Raw genomic sequence first — 22,186 nt, 5'->3', positions numbered from 1 at the left:
TTATCACCTGAGGCAATAGTAACCATACATTACTGGGCACCTGTCTAGCCCACCTGCAACATGGGCATAAATTCCCTTTGTATCCAAATTGCTCCAACAGAATGGTTACGAATTGTCCTAAAATGAAGCCCAGACTTTATTTCATCAAAACAAACTTCGATAGCAGATCAATACCTGTAAGGACAGACTTGTGTAGGCTGCCACATACAGCCGCAGCACACATTGTATAGTGTCCTGTAGGAGCCTGTTAGACCTGTTCTTCTCCTACTAGGTGACAGGTAAACACTCGCTGCTGACCTCTTGAAAGTGAACATAACAACAGAATGAAGGACACCTAGAAGCAAAATATTTCTGAAAACAACACAGATAACAGAAAGACGTCAATTTCTCAGGTTGATATGGCTTTGAATGTGTCCCTTAGCGCTAGTGTGTCAGTGTACTTGTTCATGTGTCCCGTAGCAGAGGGGGCCTGCCTGAGGCCAGTGGAGCTGACGGGCACCTCTGCGGACACCTTCTGTCAGGCCCCTCTGCGGACACCCTCTGACAGGCACATCTGCGGACACCCTCTGGCAGGCCCCCCAGTGGTGTGGGCTCCCCACCGCCGGTAAACACACCCTGCCCCACCCCCCTCCCTACCTCTGTTGTTGCCCTGCTGGCCCCATACTTCCTTCTCCTCCACCCCGCTCCCAGGCACATAACTATAGGGTTACCATACGTCCGTATTTAACCAGACAAGTCCGTTTTTAATGTAAGCTCGCCGTCTGTCACCCTCCTACTGTCTCGTACGTTCTTCCTACCAACCAATTAGATTGTAAGCTCTTTGGAGCAGGGACTCCTTTTCCTAATTGTTACTTTTATGTCTCAAGCACTTCTCGCCGTGTTATTTGTATTATTTGTATGATTTATTTATATGATTGCCACGTGTATTACTGCTGTGACGTGCTATGTACATTAATGGCGCTATATAAATAAAGGTCTTTATAAAGTGACATAGTGGCACTATGTCACTTGATAAAGACCTTTGAGGTCGAAACGTTGTGTTGGCTCAATAAATGAGTTTAGATTTGCAGAAATCCATTGTGCCCTGTGTTCCTTCTACTACTGATCTAGGACTGGAAACAGAACAGGCTTTCGTTCAAGCACGGGAGCACCGCTAATTGTATCATTCTAACCATTTTTAAGGTGTGCAGCATTTATTTATATAGCCCAGGTATATGAAATAAAGACATACATACATATCTAAAAACGTCCGGGATTTCCAGCCACACATGTACGAGCGGCGCTCATGCACCAACGAAAGCCGACTGCGCATGCGTGAGTGATGAGCGCCGACCGTGCATGCTTTTATTTATTTATTTATTTATTTATTTATAAAATATTTTACCAGGAAGTAATACATTGAGAGTTACCTCTCGTTTTCAAGTATGTCCTGGGCACAGAGTAAAACAAATAATACATGGTTACAAATACAGTTACATAAATGAACAAGGTATACATTTATATACAAGACATTGCATGCACAGTTAAAGAAAATATATATTATGAGCTTATGAAACAGTTACAGACCAGATTAAAGTGTGAGACAGCCTTAGATTTGAAAGAACTTAAGCTGGTGGTGGATGTGAGAGTCTCTGGTAGGTTGTTCCAGTTTTGGGGTGCACGGAAGGAGAAGGAGGAACGTCCGGATACTTTGTTGAGTCTTGGGACCATGAATAGTCTTTTGGAGTCTGATCTCAGGTGATAGGTACTGCATGTGGTAGGGGTGAGGAGCTTGTTCAGGTAGCTGGGTAGCTTGCCCAGAAAGTATTTGAGGGTGAGACAGGAAAGGTGAACTTTGCGCCTAGACTCTAGTGATGACCATCTAGTTCTTTGAGCATTTCGCAGTGATGTGTGTTGTAGTTGCATTGGAGAACAAAACGACAAATTGAATTGTAGAGGGTGTCAAGTTTGCTAAGGTGGGTTTGAGGAGCCGAGCCATATACTATGTCTCCATAGTCAATAATTGGCATTAGCATCTGCTGTGCAATACGCTTTCTGACCAGGAGACTTAGGGAGGATTTGTTCCTGTAAAGTACCCCTAGTTTGGCATAGGTCTTGGTTGTCAGGGTATCAATGTGCATCCCGAATGTTAAGTGGGAGTCAAACCATAAGCCCAGGTATTTAAAACTAGTGACAGGTGTTAGGGTGGTTTTAGCGTTGGTTCTAATCAGGAGCTCAGTCACTGGAAGCTTTACAAATTTAGTCTTGGTCCCAAATACCATTGTTACAGTCTTGTCAGTGTTTAAAAACAGTTTGTTTTGGGAAATCCAGTTTTCGAGTCTCAAAAAGTCAGACTGAAGTATGTGTTGAAGGTCAGAGAGGCTATGGCTGTGTGCATACAGGATTGTGTCATCTGCATACATGTGTATTGAGGCTTCCTTACAAGCTGTGGGAAGATCATTAATGAACACTGAGAAGAGTAGGGGCCCCAGAACAGAGCCTTGCGGGACACCACAGGTGATATCCAGGGGGTTGGAGTTAGAGCCTGAGATGGACACATGTTGGGATCTTCCTGATAGGTAGGACTGAAACCAGTTTAAAGCATGTTTCCCTATTCCAGAGCTCTGGAGTTTGTTAAGCAGGATAGCATGATCAACTGTGTCAAAAGCCTTTGCAAAATCTAGGAATACTGCACCAGTGAGTTGTCCCCGTTCCATTCCACACTGGATTTCATTGCAAACTTTTAGCAGGGTAGTTACGGTGGAGTGTTTGGGACGAAACCCAGACTGGAATTGGCTAGGGAAATTTGTCTTGGTGTAGAACTCGCTTAATTGGGAGTGGACACATTTTTCCATAACTTTGGATAGAATTGGGAGAAGTGAGATTGGCCTGTAGTTTGAGACAGTGTTTTTGTCCCCACTTTTGAAGATTGGGACAACTCTGGCAGTTTTCCAGGTCTTAGGGATATGGCCTGCAGACAGGATAGAGTTGACTATCGACGCAATTGGTTTGGCAATGGCTGGGGCACCAAGTCGTAGGAACCTAGATTGTAGTAAGTCGGGTCCACATTGGCTGCTTAGTTTTAGTTTGAGGAGCGCTTGTGTAATCTCCTCTTCAGATACTGGGCTAAATTGAAAATTGTGGGCAGTGTTGGGAGGGGGTGGGACTATAGGGGTACTCCCAGGATGAGATTCAGGTTTGGGGTTTGTGCTGCGTTTCGCTAATAGGTTAGTGGCACACCCCACAAAGTAATCATTGAATGCATTTGCAATGTCAGTGGGGTTTGTCAGAGTAATATCCCCCTTAGTGATATTACTTGGTTGTTGATGGTTAGGAGGCTGGAATATATTGTTGATAACCTTCCAGAAATTAGCTGGGTTTGATGTATTCTGGAGGAGATTGTCAGAGTAATATTGTGCTTTTGCATGCCTTGTTTGCCTTGTGCACACGTTCCGCAGGCATCTGTAGTGATTGAGATCCTTGGTAGTGCCAGTTACTTTGTAGCTTTTCCACAAGGCATCCCTGAACTGGTAGAGTGCTATAAGGTCAGGTGTAACCCATGGAAGGTGGGCCCCCCGTACCCTTATTTTGCGTAGTGGAGCATGGGTATCGCAGAGTTTTAAGAACTCGGATTGGAAATAGTCGAGCGCAGAATCGGGGTCGGGAATTAAATCGATTCTGTGCCATGGGCAGTTGGTAAGGTCATCCAGAAACTGTTGTGGGTTAAAGTTTTTAAATGTTCTAGTTAGGAGAACTTTGGGGCTTGAATGGGGCGGTTTAATTTTCCTTACACAGTACACTATTGCATGGTCACTGAAAATGTCAGGAAGGATGCCAGAGGATTGGATTCTGCTGGGGTTTGAGGAGAGAATCCAGTCTAGCAAGGAATGGTTATGCGACTTCAGGTTTATTCGTGTGGGTTGGGAAATGAGTTGCGATAGGTTAAGTGACTTGAGTTGTATCTGGATTTTGTGGTTTTTAGGGTCAAGCCAATTGAAGTTGAAATCCCCAAGAACTAGCAGCTCACTCTTCTCATTCAGAGAGGAAATGGAGGCAAGAAATTGGGTGATATCAGTCAAGGATTGTGGAAGGGCTTTAGGGGGGCGGTAGATGCCAGCAAGCAAGATGGGCTTAGAAAAGGGGAGGCAGATTTTGCCAACTAGAGTTTCAAAAGAGGGTGGACTTGGTGGGCAATGTAGCAGTGTAAATTGTAAGGTGTCTGCAATATAAAATAACACCCCTCCTCCTCTCTTTGACCTATCTCTCCTAAAAATGGAGTATCCCTGAATGGCGATATTTGCATCTGGGGTTTTAGAGGATAGCCATGTTTCTGTAAGAACGATGGCTTTGGGTTTATGCATAAGGCACCATGCCCTTAGTTCGTCTAGTTTGGGCAGCAGGCTCCGGATGTTTATATGGGCGACAGATAGCCCTTTTTGGAATTTAAAGGTGGAATTCTCAGGGGCATGGGACAGAGCTGAAATGGGAGGACCTGGGTTAGTTTCAATATCACCTGCTAGAGAGAGTAATAGTATGAGAAGAAATTTGGGTAGTTGTTTACAAGTTGTAAATTTGTGGTGTTTTCCATTAGAGTGAGCAGTGGTTGGTGTGCTGGTTTTTAGAGTTCTCCACCAACATTCAGTAGATAGTGCAAGGCTTTTGAGTAGTCCAGGGTGTATGGTGATGTTGGGTGCGGGCCAGGATGGAGGAGTTTGTAGTGGATAGAGGGAGTAACATCTCCATGAGGCCAGGAGAAAGAAAAAAGTTAGAAGACATAGCAGGTTCATGATGCCAGAGGTAGGCAGTGTTGCATGGAGCTGTTATGAGCAGAGTGAGTGTGTGCAGACTAAACAGCAGGGGTGAACCTGTACCTTGTCAAGTGTTTTGCTGCATTGCAATGCTAGGGTCAAGTCAGGGTTTCAGTGTTTTGTGCAGTCAGTTTTGGGAGAGGCTGCAGTGAAAGAAGTTGTAAAGGGGTGGGGGGTTAAACTATGCAGGCTAACAAGCATGGGATCATAGTGTGATCTGAATAGCTTACCATTTGTTGTCTTGAGTTAAAGAGTTTGCAGAAAGAAGCAGTCCCCAGTCACCTCTAGTCAAACTGTAGTCTAACTGTATCACTTAAAAACCTCACTTTAAATGCCTCACTGCCTAATGCAGTTCCTTTTGGTGTCCTCTTTTAAAAAAAGGACTTATACATATACAATAATATATACACATACAATAAGGACCCTACATAACTAACCCCCACTCAGGACACAGACCTACTCCTCCACTCAGAACACATAAGTACCCCCCCCACTCACAAGACAGAAATACCCCCCCCCTCCACTCAGGACACAGAACTAACCTCCAGTACAATGAGAATGTACAATCCATATCATACCCTCCTTCTTCATGTAAAATAAATCTGTAATTACAAATGCACAATTTGTGTTCATACTAATTCACCGGCCATGCTGTCATATCCCCAAAACTGGGACGTATTGTCGGGACTTTGCTCCATTTTCTTTCTGGTTCGTTAGTTACAGTTAGTTAATTGCTTAGAACTGAAAGATTCATCGTGTAAATACTGGAGGTGCTGGTGGGAGAAAAACGACAGGAAATTCATAATTGTTCGGTGTTTGTTCAGGGCTAGAAAAACAATTACATACAATATTAGATCAGCAGCAATGATCTCCCAGACTCACTCACACATAACAAGCAAATCTTATCTTATAATCAACTCATCAATGTCATGGTCTTCCCTAGAACGTTTCCATCACCCCAATAGTGACCATTATAGTGACCATTACAGTGACCATTATATTTATACCCATCCTAAGAAAAATGGATACATTTGTATTTGTACCAGGTCCTGGTGAAATTCATTCTTATCTGAGAATTACCATCCTTCTCTTGTAGCTTTTTTCCCAATGATGTCATTTTAATTACTTTGTACAAAAGAACAAAGATGAAAAACTGGCAGTTGACAATTTGGTGTTACGTACACGCTTTCCAACCTCTCAGGGTGGTAAACCTGAGGAAGGACCTTGAAAGGTTGGAAAGCTTGTAACATATCAACTAATTGTAGGTATATTAAAAGGTGTCATACCCCCTACTCCCTCCTTTGTTACCCCTGGAAGAAAGGAGCAGCGTGCCTGCTGCGCTCTGCTTTGCCTGGTACGTATCACGGTCTTTAAACAGTCTTTTCACAAATGCTGAAGCTAAATATTAGTATTTTTACATAGATAGAAGTTGTCTGGGATTCAATCAAGTCACTATATATTTTGACTGGTTTCCACAGCATCCCAATATATTCTTAAAGGGTTCTGCAGTTTGTAGCTGGGAAACCACTGCAGCAGATTATAGCAATTGAGCAGCAGGGCTCAATTGGGGAGAACATTAATGTATTAATTAATACTGAAGCTCCACATTATAAATATACACATTTACCAACTAGTAAGCTGTAATTGCTTTGAACCCAAGTTAAAAGTGGAGACATGCAGTGTCTGGAGCTCCCAAATATGTATATTTCTTAGACAATAGTCTCCAGCTGTTAAGATATTCGAGGTTTATTTTGTGTAACAGTGTGTAACCCAGTGGGGGAGTTACACCCTATTTGCTCAAAATGTTTTTCCTGGACAACTGAAATAAAAGTGGCAACAACTATTGCTTTTACTTATGTATGTATATATGTATATCTTTATTTATATAGCGCCATCTATATACATAGCGCTTCCCAGCAGCAATACACAGGACAATAATGTAACACAGCGGGGGGCAAACTGGGGGGCAAGGACCCCGGGGGGTGGGAGATTTTTCTGGGGGGGGGGGTGCGGGCAGTTGCAGAGGCCCCGCGCTCTTCCCCAAGGCATTTAAATTAAATGCCAGGGGATCACGTGAGGCCCCTGCAACACTCCACTTACCTTGCTTCAGGCAGGTGTGTGACACATTGCCATGGCAACGTGATGTCACATGACCCCGCACCGTCATTTGGCGCTGATGCAAGGTGGGGTGGGGGTGGGGGGTCGGGAGAACCGGGGCAAGTACTGATGTAACACATAATGGGAATAAGCGCTTTAGACATAAAAGTAATATTAGGAAAAGGAGTCCCTGTCCCAAAAAGCTTACAATCTAAGTGGTAAGTAGGAAGAACGTACAGAGACAGTAGGAGGGCGTTCTGGAAAGTGTGTCTGCAGGGGGCCAAGCTTTATGTATGAGTTGTATAGTATCAGCCACGGAGCTACCCATGTGCTTCGTTAAAGAGGTGGGGTTTAAGGCGTAAGATCAGACGGGAATCCTTGTGGAAAAAGTGAAGCACAGCCGGTCCAAGAAGAAAACAATTCGGGGCTAAGCGAATGAATTAAAAATATTCTTTATTGGGGGTGCACAGCATGGTGGCGCAGGGGATATGCCTCTGACATGTTTCGCGCTGAGATAGCGCTTCCCCAAAGAGTAAGATCAGAGGGCGCAGGTAGGAAAGGTGTTCATGTGAAGTGAGAAGTGGAGAAGGATGGGGAGATGGAGATATAGGGATGGAGTTAGAGGAATAGTGAGGCGGGGGGAAAGAAACGTACAGTTTGGTCAAGTCCGAGGTCAGAGCAAATATAAATAGTAGAGAAGGCGTGGCAGGGGTGGCAGTGATAGTTTAGTGTCGAGAGGTGAGTGGGGACTGGGCAGTGATAATGACGTTAGGATAAGGAGAGAGTGGAAGTTGTGAGAAATGCAGTATATGAGTGGAGGTGCCGTAGAGAGAAGATAGCTGTGTCTTCTTGTGTCTGTGATAGAAACTCTCCTCCTCTCCAGCGCAGATCAACCTCAGGTCCCTGGGCAGCAGATGTGCAGTAACCCACTTCTTCTTCCACTCCTGTTAAACTCCCCAGGGGACCGAAACGTCGGCATGTGTGAGCATTTTGGACCAAATAAACCATTTTTGTGATGATCACTTGTCCTGTGCCGTTATATTGGATCTCTAGGGATCCTCACAGACTGTAACTATTTACCCTTTACCGTGCACCACACCTGCCTCAGCTGAGGCCTTTTCTCAGTGTGCTGTCGCTCTCTCGCTCATATATATATATATATATATATATATATATATATTCACTTGGGACTCTAATACAGTAGGTTCTCTTCTCACCTGCAAAAAGAATTTGCGTCTGGAATTGTGACACATTCACCGGTTTCATGACTGGGGTATATTTTTCTATCATTCTTTGTAATCAACTTTTGATTTGTTTAAAAAAAAAAAAAAAAAAAGTGATTACCATGTGAGTTCTGTATACATTAAATTACTGTATAGATTAAATGATTGTGTGCAGAGCTTTGAACAAGAAACGCGTCAGGCAGGTGTATGAGCAGGGTCTATACTGACTGGACTGAGAAGGGACACTCTACATCCATCATACCAGTTACCAACGCAGGTAACATAGCATCATTTTTCTATAATTACTGAGATCGCTGATAATACAATGTAAGAAGTTTGCTCCCAACAGGGGGAGGATACTGGCGCTGCGCTGCGTATCAAAACATGCTTGATGCGTTCCAAATGAAGGAAGTATGACGGATGCGGGATCAAAGTATCAAAAAGGGTTTATTGAACATATAGCAACATTAAGAGCAAAAACACGATCCTTGAAGGTAAGCTCTGATGCGTTTCGTGCAGCCCTGATGCGTTTCGTGGAGCCCGTGCACCTTATCAAAGAGCAATACTGATAATACAATGTAAAAGGATTTTCAAGATTTGAAGGGGGTTAATGGAAATAGAGGATTCTTTTTGGTATATTCTTTTATTAATAAAGAACAGCTGGTGAAATGAAAATGTAGTCATTTTAAATCAAAAATTGAAGTTTAAAAAAAAAAAAAAATAAAATATTCCCAGAGAGTTTATTGAGATGCTTCCTATCCTTATGTTACACTATTGTTTTTAATTTGTGAAGAAGAGACCTGTGAAGTTTTAAGCTATGAAGAACCCTCATGCTGGCCCTTTAAAAGGTGCACCAATCTACAATTCAACACTTCATTAGGACCAATTATTAATTAACTGGAATAAATAAACGAAGTCCTATGGTACTCGTGTGAATTTAAGAATTTCCCCTTTTCTGTGATGTAACATAAGGAATTGTGTGTATATTCCAGTAACAAGGACAATTTTTCTATTGGCCCTCGTGTGCTCAAGCTGTACCAGATGAGGAGCGCTCAGTGCGTGAGTCTGATAATACTGACGCAGCGGAACCTCCTTCAATTTCCGGTGTCGGCTCCATGTGACCTTGACATGTCACTCTATGTCCCTGTGCCTCAGGCACCAAAAACATAGATTGTAAGCTCCTCGGGGCAGGGACTGTGCCTGTGCTGTAATGGTGAAGCGCTTTGAGTCCCATTGAGAGAAAAGCGCTGGATGAAATAAAGTTATTATTTATTTCCTCCCCACTTTGATGTTCATTTAACACCTTGATCTTGGAGACAGCATGTCTACAGCCAGGCGCTCCCACAATGAGGATGGATTTAGATACAATAGGCTCCCAGCTGTTCAGTTACCGAGTGCAGGAGCCCCACACAGTTACACATACATTTACCTTCCTGAAAAAAATCAAACAGGAAAACACACAAAATTCCCCCCCAAAAAGTGCATACTGCGTCTGGAAAGGTCATTGTGTAATAATTGAACATTTAGAAGCCATATCCCCACTTTTATTGAAGAAGAGTTAGTCGGTCCCACAGCTATTGATCTATAGATGCTTTTAATTAATTACCAGATAACATGGAACTAAAGGCAAGTGAACAAAATAGAAGCCAGCTCCGTTTTACAAGCAAATAAGAGAAAATGTTAGTTTAGGACAAAGGTGGCCAACTGCAGTCCTCAAGGGCCACCAACAGGCCAGGTTTTGAGAACATCCCTGCTTCAGCAGAGGTGGCTCAGTCAAAGACTGAGCCCCGGATTGAGCCACCTGTGCTGAAGCTGGGATATCCTAAGAACCTGACCTGTTGGTGGCCCTTGAGTACTGGAGTTGGCCGCTTCTGGTCTAGATGTTATAGTACAACTAAATGGATCACAAGATGAAACAAGGCTGACGTCCTTACTGTCTAATACACCAAAACAGGACATGTGGATGGGTTGCACCTCACCTCTGCGTGACTTCATAGTGTGAAAGGAGAATGTTTGAGTGTGAATAACACTTCCATTGTGAATTACAGTTAATTTGAGATTTCACCCCCCCCCCCATTAACCCCTCATAGCAAAACATATCAGCACCCCATACACCAAGTGATATATGATGAAAAAATAACCCAGCGCTAGTGAACAAAAGTTATTAAGGTGACAAAAATAAGCGCAGTTCTAACCCAACAAAAAGAACAACCTCACTGCTCTATATGGGGTGTGAAAAAATATAGGGGAGCACAATATAAATGATCTCCAGTGAATATATACAATAGTGAATATATACAAATGAGGATATGCAAGCATAAGGGCTTCGGTTTCAGGCAGCCTTCATGCAGCAGGTAAATGTTGCTGTATGTGAGGATATACACTTTACATACAGAGAGTCTCTGACGAAGCGCCAATCGTGGCGTGAAACGCGTAAGAGTTATCCTGTCTGCACCATGTTGTCGTTCACTCAATAAAGAAGTTTTTACCTGACCGGCTGTTATCCTGTATCATCCCTCGTTGGCACGGCTGTGCTCCGCTTTACCTTCCCTTCTTGGGGGTCACCATTCTACAAGATTCCAGGGGATGCACACCCACAGAGGAACACCAGGATCACGCATGGGAGTTACCTTTCAATTGGTTACTGGGGTGTATACACATGGTGGATGTCAGCGCTTCAGATGCAGTCCTACTTGGAAGTGATTTAGTGGAGTTATTATATCTCTCATCTATAGCACCTACCAGGACTTTATATATGTGTCTTATTGCTTAGCGCTTACCTGTGCACCCCAGCACTCACTATACCTGCAGATTCCTGTTTGAGGAAGTTCTCCAATCAAGTTTATATGTATTATTTGTCTCATTTAGACTAGTCACCTCAGTCATTAGAGCACTATTTACCAGAACTTCGTTCTATATACCTTACATACAGAAACTTTTGGTAGGACTACATAATCGTTTTTTCTTGTATAGCACGGACAGTGTACATAGCGTTGTACATAGAATTATCCAGGCGTAATGACTACCTGTCCCCTAGAGCTTACAATCTAATTTCTGGTCGCTGAGGCACAGGGAGATAAAGGGACGTTTCCAAGGTCACAAGGATTAGAACCAGGTTCCCCTGCTTCACACTCAGTGTCAGTGTTATCAGAATCAGCGTCTTTACTCCCTGAGCCGCTCCTGCCGTTCAATAAAACAATGATACAAGTATTTTTTTATATAGATGCACAGAAGGTAATTTTTTCATGAATTCAGGAAATCATCTGCTTTGGTTCAAGCTTCTTATTTGGCCTTAATTGTAACAATGTATGTGGAAGTGGGGACAAAAATGTATTATATTGCAAATTGTTGCTAGCACCTGTGATAGCCAAAGGGCAATCCAAGCAATATTCTATGTGTTTTAAAAAATAATAATAATCAGTTCTGTAGTATTAGATCATTTTTTTTCATTTAAACTCTTAATGCCATTTTAATGAGTTTTAATATACTGAACATCCTTTAATTTCTATAGCAGTTTTTAGCCCACCTACCCAGCAGTGCAAGATCTTTGCAACAATTTCATGTTTGTGATAATTTGTTGCAAATGTTCCCAGCAGATAGAGCTGCAAACTGTAACAATAGATAATGCTACCATAGTAATATAAGAATACATTGTAGCTGCTGAGTTACACTGACTGAAGGATTGATTGAAACTGAAAGGTCGCCATTTAGTGAACCCTGAGAAGCAGGATCTTTGCTGAGAACGAATCGATCAGCAGCTTAGGTAATTAGTTTTCAATGAAAGTAAGCAAAAGCTGCATGTATTTAACAAAAAAAAATTATTTTTATTTTCAGTGCCACTTGGATTACTTCTTTAAAACAACAAGATGATTAAAACAGTCACACAGTCCTACATAGAACCAGAACTAACTGCAGGGATGTGTTTATAAAGGTAAAGCCAGCCAACTGAAGCTGTTGAAAATAATTAATGAGGATGAGTACTTTCATCATTCTTGGTAGTCTGCAAACGTTCCTTAGTTTCCACTCACAACAGAGACTGTGAAGAGGTGGGGGGCTGACTGTGAAGAGGTGGGGGGCTGACTGTGAAGAGGTGGGGGGCTGACTGTGAAGAGGTGGGGGGCTGACTGTGAAGAGGTGGGGGGCTGACTGTGAAGAGGTGGGGGGCTGACTGTTCATCTTGTTTGTTCCATCCCAAGGAAAAGGTAAACAGATTGTCATGTATCCTGCCCATATCAATAACCAGCTGGAACTGCAGGGGCCACAGCCAGGGGCCAGATCAGCCCCTATCCAATTTCATGTTACAATGTTTACAAACAATACCAGGAAAGGTCCCAAAAATCATTTTAAACGCCTTCATATTTCTCAGACTCGTTTTTAAAGGTGCAATCCCACATCGCCTGAAAGCGAAAATGTAACAAGTCTGAAGAAATCTAACCATGTTAATAGCAAACATTTGGCTGATTTAATTTTTGGGGAAATTTGTTAAAAGTAGAATTTCTTGGGGGGGCTTCTGAATGGAGAAGTGGTTGTCGATCAAGTGTTTTGTTTCCCCTTATCCCAAGTGTCCTTATCAGAGAGCCGATACAGATAAGGGGAGGTGGGGAGGGGGAACTCTGGCGGCACAAACACTTGCTGAGCAAACAGTGACATCACACAGTGACATCACACACAAGGGAACAGTCAGAGGGAATCAAACGCCTCCCAAGTCTAACGTGTATAAGTGCCAGATTTGGGTTAAAAAAAAAGAAAGGCATCAACTACCCAGATGAGGCCCTATAAATGAGCAAGCAATATCCTACATGTGTTTTTTTAAATAAATAAATTAGTTCTGTAGTATTAGATAATACTTCTATAGTAGGGGTTAAAACTTCCCAGCAGTGCAAGATCTTCACAACACTTTTGTGTTTGTAATAATTTGTTGCCAATCTTCCCAGCAGTTTGAGCTGCAAACTGTAACAATATATTATGTTACCTTAGTAATATAAGAATACATTGTAGCTGCTGCGTTACACTGACTGAGGAATTGATTGAAAAGCAGCCATTTAGTGAACCCTGGGAAGCAGGATCTTTGCTGATCGATCACAGGAGAATGAATCAAATCGACAGCTTAGGTAATTTGTTTCAATAAAGGTAATCAAAGGCTGCATATATGGAAACAAATTTATATATATTTTTTTTTAAAGTGCCACGTGTACTGCCTCTTTAAACATGTCACTGGAATTAGTTCACTTCGGTCACGGCAGCGGGCGCTACGGCGTGCCCGGCACACACCACAGCACAGCCCTCTATGGGGCAGGCCCCAGGGACTGAGTGTGTGGATGCGCAAAGCGCTGTGACGCATACGCTAGCCGGAAAGACAAGAATTTTGCCTTCCTGTGCCGCGACCCGGTCACGTGGTGACGCGCAGCCAATGGCAGATATGCCCCGTCATGGCCCCGCCCCGCCCCCCTACAGACCGTCAATCGCGGCTGTAGTCACTGTATGCACCACCCTGCCGCCAGGCGCGCGTGCAGCCGGGAGAACTGGGGCCGTACGGGCCCGGTGTCGGCGCTACACACGCGCCTGCAGCTCTGTTCCCCGGTCTGTGCAGCGCTGCGGGGGGAAAGACTGGGGGGGGGGGGCAGATTCATCCTCATTGGCTGAACCACCAGGGTGCGTGGCCAGCGCTCCGTCACCAGTTCTACTGTCTTCAGAAAAATCTGGCCGCACGGCGTGGCGGCCACCGTAGGTAGTGGGCTTGCTCCCATTGAGGGGCAGTTCTTGTCCCTGCAGTGCACACTGCAGCGCACGCTGCAGCAGGGACCGGGGACCTAGCCTTCGGCTGTGCTTGTGCAGCCACAGTCCCCCCTCCCCACATTTTTATTGGCTCTCTGATGAGGACACGGTGGGATAAGGGGAAACCAAAATGTGTCCATTTTAACCTATAATATAAATCACTGGCTCTGCTGGCAGAAAAGGGGTTAGTTTAAAGGGTGCAATCCTTGGCAGCAGCCATCAAAACATTTAGTAAAGAATGTAGCAACCTTATTGTCTTTTGTATGTAGCGATACTCGGGTTTAACCCCTTCAGTGTTGGCGGCGCAAGACCCCGGTATTTCCTGCACACGTGATCGCGCCTGCGCTATCACAGGATCCGGACGTCATTCTGGTGCAGTCAACGCAAGGGGAAGGTCCCCTGGTTCCACCCCAAGAAAACGAGCACAGTGCCATGACGTACAGGTAACCCCATAAAAGACACTGGCATGACGCCCCTTAAGAACTTCACTGTATATCCACAGGGAACAGCAGGGTAAAGGAAACGGGGCTACTTTATTTATTTGGAAATCAAGCACAAACTTGTTTCTAATAGGCCTTGCACAAACACCCCCTCATTCAATCATTCCCCTAGCCCAGGGTGGGCAACTCCAGTGCTCAAGGGTCACCAGGCTTTTTATGTTAGCGCAGCTTCAGCACAGGTGGCTCAGAGGCTCAGTCTTTTGACTGTCAAAAACTGAGCCTCTGATTGAGCCACCTGTGCTGAAGCAGGGATATCCTGAGAACCTGACTTACTAGGGAGGGTTTCAGGACTGAATTTGAGCACACCTGGAGTAGGTGAACAAACCAAACGGAACCTTTATTTTATGTTAAAATAGAAGCAGCAACATGATATATACAAATTAAATACATGTAGAGATCCTGATATACACAGGAGTAAGTACTCAAAGTGTGGGAAGACAAAAACCTAATTGCCACTGTCTAAACCCTGTATATTACTGCAGATCAAGACAGTGGCGTGTCTCAATATAATGTAATTCAAAGCAATTCATGTTCATAGTGATACAGTATAGTTCAGAGCAGTTTGTGTTCAAGACGGGAGCAGTTATATTTAGGTTGCAACACAAAGATTTCAATGTGTTCCGTTATCCAGGCAGACACTCAAAAGATACATATACAGTATTTACTGCTCTGGAATAAGTCACCTCATTGCTACACTGTTAAAGAGGAAATGCAAACAGCACTTTAAAAAAATTAATTAAAATAATGTTTTAATATATGCAGCCTTTGATGACCTTTGTGGAAAACTAATTGCTAACTAAACTGCTGATTGATTCGTTCTCCCGTGATAAATCAGCAAGGATCCTGCTTCCCAGGGTTCACTAAATGGCCTCTCTGTTTCAAAATCAATGCTTCAGTCAGTGTAACTCAGCAGCTACAATGTAGTCTTATATTATTAAGGTAACCTGATCTATTGTTACAGTTTGCAGCTCAGCCTGCTGGGAATACTGTTTTTTTTTGTGCTGCTTTATCCGTGTTCGTTTTCGGCAGAGGATCAGAGACGGGTAGTTCCCATAAAGATATAGAATCTAATCAGCTCACATGGACAGCTTGGGCAGATAAAGACATCTACGCGTTTCACGCACCCTGCGCTTTATCAAGACCTTGGCAAAGCGCAGGGCATTCGAAACGCGTAGGTTTTTTTTAAAATCTGTTCAAGCTGTCCGTGCGAGCGGATTAGATTCTGTATCTGTATGGGAGCGTCCCTGATCCTCCGGGTTTTGTGTCGCTTTTGCGGTGCTTCGGTTTTTACAGACTCTTCCTGGATATTCCTTCTCAACGCGTTGCACGCTCTACGGATTTGCCACATTTGGAGAGGGCGTCTACAAGGTAACAGGCAGTAGCCATTATGATTGTTACCTTGTCATATTTCTGCTTTATATGTTGAGGGGAGTTTAATACGTCGCGCTATGTACCACTAAGCGCTTAACCCTCCCAGGCATATTAACACTACTATCATTGAATTGGAGATATGGTTTATTGAAGACATTATGTGTTCTTAAGACGTGGAAAGGGCTCCACGCTAGTACATATTGTGACTGAGCACCACATTACCGTGGATTGGACTGCTGGGAATATTGGCAGCAAATTATCACAAACAGGAAAGTGTTGCAAAGATCTTGCACTGCTGGGGAGGTGGGCTAAAGAAATCAAAAGGCTGTTTACTGTTCAGTATATTAAAACTCATTCAAAATAGCATTAAGAGTTGAATGTTTATAAGATAATGTAATAAGTATGATCTAATATGACAAAACTAATTAATTATGAAAAGCACACATGTAGAATATTGCATGGATTGCACCTTTAAGAATATGTAGAGGTTTTATAGAGGGCTGTGAATAGACAGCTTTCAGAAAGCAAACTATAACCTATGAGAATAAAATACAATTTATGTACACATCAAAGAGGAAAATGTAGCAAATTCATCAGGTTAGACCCAAGAAAACATTGTTTCCAACATCTATAATATGTCTCTATTTTCTCCCACGCTAAATGTGAGTTTATCCAGATTAGCAGAAATTTGTCAAATGCTGTAAAAACTAAGGAACAAACACGGATCCCAGTACAGAGCATTGTTACTATGAATACACGGATCCCAGTACAGAGCATTGTTACTATGAATACACGGATCCCAGTACAGAGCATTGTTACTATGAATACACGGATCCCAGTACAGAGCATTGTTACTATGAATACACGGATCCCGTTACAGAGCATTGTTACTATGAATACACGGATCCCAGTACAAAGCATTGTTACTATGAATACACGGATCCCAGTACAGAGCATTGTTACTATGAATACACGGATCCCAGTACAGAGCATTGTTACTATGAATACACGGATCCCAGTACAGAGCATTGTTACAATGAGTACACGGATCCCAGTACAGAGCATTGTTACTATGAATACACGGATCCCGTTACAGAGCATTGTTACTATGAATACACGGATCCCAGTACAGAGCATTGTTACTATGAATACACGGATCCCGTTACAGAGCATTGTTACTATGAATACACGGATCCCGTTACAGAGTATTGTTACTATGAATACACGGATCCCAGTACAGAGCATTGTTACTATGAATACACGGATCCCGTTACAGAGCATTGTTACTATGAATACACGGATCCCGTTACAGAGTATTGTTACTATGAATACACGGATCCCAGTACAGAGCATTGTTACTATGAGTACACGGATCCCAGTACAGAGCATTGTTACTATGAATACACGGATTCCAGTACAGAGCATTGTTACTATGAATACACGGATCCCAGTACAGAGCATTGTTACTATGAATACACTGATCCCAGTACAGAGCATTGTTACTATGAATACACTGATCCCAGTACAGAGCATTGTTACTATGAATACACGGATTCCAGTACAGAGCATTGTTACTATGAATACACGGATCCCAGTACAGAGCATTGTTACTATGAATACACTGATCCCAGTACAGAGCATTGTTACTATGAATACACGGATCCCAGTACAGAGCATTGTTACTATGAATACACGGATCCCAATACAGAGCATTGTTACAATGAGTACACGGATCCCAGTACAGAGCATTGTTACTATGAGTACACGGATCCCAGTACAGAGCATTGTTACTATGAATACACGGATCCCAGTACAGAGCATTGTTACTATGAATACACGGATCCCAGTACAGAGCATTGTTACTATGAATATGCGGATCCCAGTACAGAGCATTGTTACTATGAATACACGGATCCCAGTACAGAGCATTGTTACAATGAGTACACGGATCCCAGTACAGAGCATTGTTACTATGAATACACGGATCCCAGTACAGAGCATTGTTACTATGAATACACGGATCCCAGTACAGAGCATTGTTACTATGAATACACGGATCCCGTTACAGAGCATTGTTACAATGAGTACACGGATCCCAGTACAGAGCATTGTTACAATGAGTACACGGATCCCAGTACAGAGCATTGTTACAATGAGTACACGGATCCCAGTACAGAGCATTGTTACTATGAATACGCGGATCCCAGTACAGAGCATTGTTACTATGAATACGCGGATCCCAGTACAGAGCAGTTATTATGAATACGCGGATCCCAGTACAGAGCATTGTTACTATGAATACACGGATCCCAGTACAGAGCATTGTTACTATGAATACTCCTCTATCTTTAGCAAATGCAAGTGTTTGCAATTTCATTCCCAATACAAGCAAGGACTCGGACAAAGTGCTGTCTTTCTTTCTGGAGAGTTTGAGATGCCAGCAAGTGGCTTTGTGGACGTACAGTATATGTTTTATTAAGGTTTATTACCAGAGAAGGTGGAGTTAAGTTGGCATATACATCAGTTGTCATTAGGTAGTAAATTTGCCTTGGCGTCTTATAGGTGGTTTATACTGTAAATGTAATATTTTGGATTGGATTATTGAGCTTCCCCAGCATCATTCCAGGCGTCCGGTGTTCTCCCAGCATCCTCTGCGGTCTTGCCATTATTCATGGCTTTTGCTGCCACACGGAAGGACACTTCGTGCATCATTGGTGGTTTCTTCTTGCTGTTTCAATAAAAGAGGTTTATTGTCTACACCAGGGGTTCTCAACTCCAGCCCTCAAGACCCCTTAACAAGTCAGGTTTTCAGGATAACCCTGCTTCAGCACAGGTGGCTCTATCAGGCCCAGCATCAACACAGGTAGCGCAGTTTGACTGAGCCACCTGTGCTGAAGCTGGGATATCCTGAAAATCTGACCTGTTGGGGGGTCTTGAGGACAGCTGTTGAGCCCCCCTGCAGTATAAGATTGTTTACCAATACTACTAGCAGGATATGGCTATACTATTACTGTATTTTCGTTGTTATTTCACAACTTAAATGCTTTCTCATTTCAATACACCAATATCCCTGTGCAATGAAAACAGTGTCAGCCGATATTAAAAAAAAATAAAAATCATTTGCAAGCAGTCTTGTTCAAACACAATAATTCCCTTTTATTTCATAACTGTACCCGAAACCCCACAATAAAAAAAATAATAATTTAAAACGGTGTATTCTGAATGTTTCACTTTAAAAAGGTTCATCGGTTGGCGACAGGATTAAGGTAAGAAACCCCTGGCGCAATACAATCACATCCACTAAACAGAACTAATTGCAACCAAATTATTAATGAGTCGCTTTTATTTGTCTCCCATCAATACACGGCTTTTGTTTTCGAACATTTGTGCCTCGTAGTTTTGTCGTTGGCTCAAATAAAATGTAAAAAGAGGTTTGCACTTCTTGAAACCTTTTACTCGATGCAAACGGCGGAAACTCACCTCTCTGTAAGGTTTGTAGAGAACCAAAAGGGCAAGACGTCACTTTATTAGCCGTATAATGTGGACGGATCGCACAGCGCTGCAGGTGCTCAGGGAAGTAACAATGTTGTGATGAACAAAGAGAGAAGATATTTCTCCCCCCCCCCCCAAAAAAATACGAGGTAGGTAAAAAAAAAAAAAAAAAAAAGCGCCTCACAGATTTCGGCATGTATCACCCCCTTACCAAAGGCAGCCATGCTTGTAGCTATTAAAATAAACTTCTGCTACAGGGTTCTCAACGCCAGTCCCTCAAGACGCCCCCAACAGGTCAGGTTTTCAGGATATCCCTGCTTCAGCACAGATGGCTCAATCAGTGGCTCAATCTTCGACTGAGCAACCTATGCTGAAGCAGTGACAGATTAAGCCATCTGTGCTGAATATCCTGAAAACCTGACCTGTGTGGGGGGTGGGGGAGTCTTGGACTGGAGTTGAGAATACCTGTTCTAATACACTTACTTTATCTTTAAATTATTAGAGAAATTGTGTGTAAGGACATTTCACCTGAACTAAGTACATACATATATATTTTTTTATTTTTGCAGATGTGGTTGTTCACTGTACGTTGTTGGGTAATTCGGGCCGAAAACAACGTCTATCCGTCTTTATAATATTGGCAGGCAAAGCTTGAGGTTTGTAAACTTTGGGTGTTTTCATTCGGTTTTCCATTGGCTGAACAGAGGGTCACATTTTTCACTGACAGGTGACAGCCTCATGGAGTCTGATCATTATTTATCACTGCGATGTCACGCTGTATTGAAACACTGTAGTCATCTTATTGCCACACGGGCACTATCTGTGCAGCTGAACACATGAGAAAAATGAGACGCCCAATTAGAGACTCTGGAGGATAAACGATCAATTCAAACTAATTTCACGTATACTCCCCGTCTGTTTTGCCCGAACCTGTTGCGTAATATACAAAAGGGAATACAACGCTGACAATTCCCACTGTGTTTGAGATTATTTCCCAAATGATATTTACTACCCTTTATCAACAGACACCATTATGTAAATATCCATACAATATATGGACTGACAGATTGACAAATGGATTTCTTTAGACTACGGCTAGTAGCTTAGCCATTTAAAATACGTTTCCCAAAAGAAGAGGAAACTTAATTCCCATTAAAAATTCATTAGGCAGTTGCTGTGAAAAAGCAACAAGTCCAGTTGGTGAAGGCAAAAGATTTTAAAACGACCCAAGCTATGCAGCCTTGGCCTTCAGCAAACGAGAAAAGGTACATTTATTGTGCTGTCTCATTATTTTTTTTTTACTTGAAAATTTTACAACATATGTATATTTATATATATATATAATGCTAGAGCAGGCAGACAGAAATCAACAACTGGCTCAATGTCAACACTTTCTTCTTTTCCCCATTCTTACAAAGTAAGACACAATGAAAAGGTAAAATTCACAAGCCACTATAACACAGCTCAGTCGGGAGGCCTCGAATCCTTAATTTTCCCAGTTTGGAAGTGCAACGTCTGTATTCTTGCCTGGGGGGGGGGGGGGGATGGGGAGGGGGGATGGGGACCGGGACAGGGGGAGGCTGCATTCTTGGAAACTTCCACCAAATTCTCCTGTATCGTAGAAGTGCAAGAACGAGAATCCGCGGCCGCTCCGAGATCAGTAGTTTTGTTCTGGAAGGCTGTGCACGTCTGCAAACCCAAACGTAGTTTAGAAATAATGCCACGGAGAGAAGTGCTTGGTGGGTTCGTGTTACCAGTTCATCATGGAATTTCTGTTCAGTGTCATAAAAAAGACTTGACTGCTCCCGCCGGACCTCACAGACGCGAAGAAGACCTGGTTAAGACAATAATAAAACCGGTAAAATTGACGTTTTTCCACCAACACTCCTAGAAATAGTAAAAAGTTTTGTATACATGTTTAAAGTTGATTGGTGATTGTTGACCTGTGGCGCTCAAGTTCAGTACTCAAGACCGCCCAACAGGTCCGGGTTTCAGGATATCCCAGCGTCAGCACAGGTGGCTCCATCTGATTGAGCCACCTGTGCTGAAGCAGGGATATCCTTAAAACCTGACCTGTTGGGGGGGGGGGGGGAGGGGTCTTGAGCACCCCTGTTGTAGACCACAGATGGCATTTACAGGTATAGGTAAAATTCCATATCCCGGGATCTGCGTTAGGCTGCGTCCATGCTTCCCCTGCGAGCGAGCGAGTGGCGTCACGCTCGCCTGTTGCTGGAGCGTTTACATGGCCTGTTGGATTGCGCGACAGGGGGCGTGCCGAGAGGCGTTCCCGGCAATGTCACGTGAGCCGTTCGCCCTCAGTGGCTGAACCACACCACATCACGCTGTATGGCCGCGATCATTGCCTTAAGGCATGCGGTTGCTTGCGCGTCCGCGCTGAGCATGAACGCGGCATTACACATTTTTGTTATGATTCTCACAGTACTCTTCAGCAGAAGAAACAAGTATTACTTTTGCAGGAAGGGATGGAAGAAGTGGACAGTTTAATAAGGCTAGGGAGACCATAGCCACACGCTACTTCTGGGTCACACGTTTGAAATATATAGATTATTCTCTGAGTAATTAGACCACTTTGTCAGAGGGTTTTTTCCCTTTGATAATCAATTGAATATGTAGAAAAGGTATTAAATGAGCAAACCAAGAACTTATTTATTTATTTATTTTTACCCAGGATTAAATCAGGGGGTCTCCAGCATGATCCCTGCGTGGCTACAGGCACCTACTTCTGAGGCCGCGCGTATAGTGCCCGCGACCGGACAGCTGTCACCCGTCGCCGATAGCGAAAGTTGTATGTCCCTTTGTGGCGGCGTCGCGGGCTTCCGGGCATTTGATTGGTTCAGGGGCTGTCACATGAGGCGACAGCCCTTGAAAAATCAAATATTCCCGGCTTCCAAAATCCGCGATGCGACGTCGCTCCATCGCA

General features: G+C 43.3%; 1 protein-coding gene across 13 annotated transcripts in view; it reads right to left on the bottom strand.

Annotated features, from left to right (window-relative positions):
* Positions 1 to 18,858: 18,858 nt before the first annotated feature.
* The window catches only part of TNIK (TRAF2 and NCK interacting kinase), a 107,765-nt gene continuing 104,437 nt past the window's right edge, over positions 18,859 to 22,186 (bottom strand). For 2 of the 13 annotated variants that reach the window (XM_075570793.1, XM_075570794.1), the window contains exon 33: positions 18,861 to 21,079. In XM_075570793.1, coding sequence (XP_075426908.1) covers positions 20,996 to 21,079 — 84 coding nt within the window. In that variant the 3' untranslated portion in view covers positions 18,861 to 20,995. Of the gene's footprint in view, positions 21,080 to 22,186 lie in introns of all 13 variants that reach the window. The other 11 variants (XM_075570792.1, XM_075570797.1, XM_075570795.1 and 8 more) reach the window with 7 other exon arrangements.

This window comes from Ascaphus truei, chromosome 14, assembly GCF_040206685.1.
Source record: "Ascaphus truei isolate aAscTru1 chromosome 14, aAscTru1.hap1, whole genome shotgun sequence".
In the NCBI taxonomy this organism is placed as follows: Eukaryota; Metazoa; Chordata; class Amphibia; order Anura; family Ascaphidae; genus Ascaphus; species Ascaphus truei.
The sequence above is the reverse complement of the archived record's forward strand: the minus strand, read 5'-3'. Positions and strand labels throughout refer to the sequence as shown.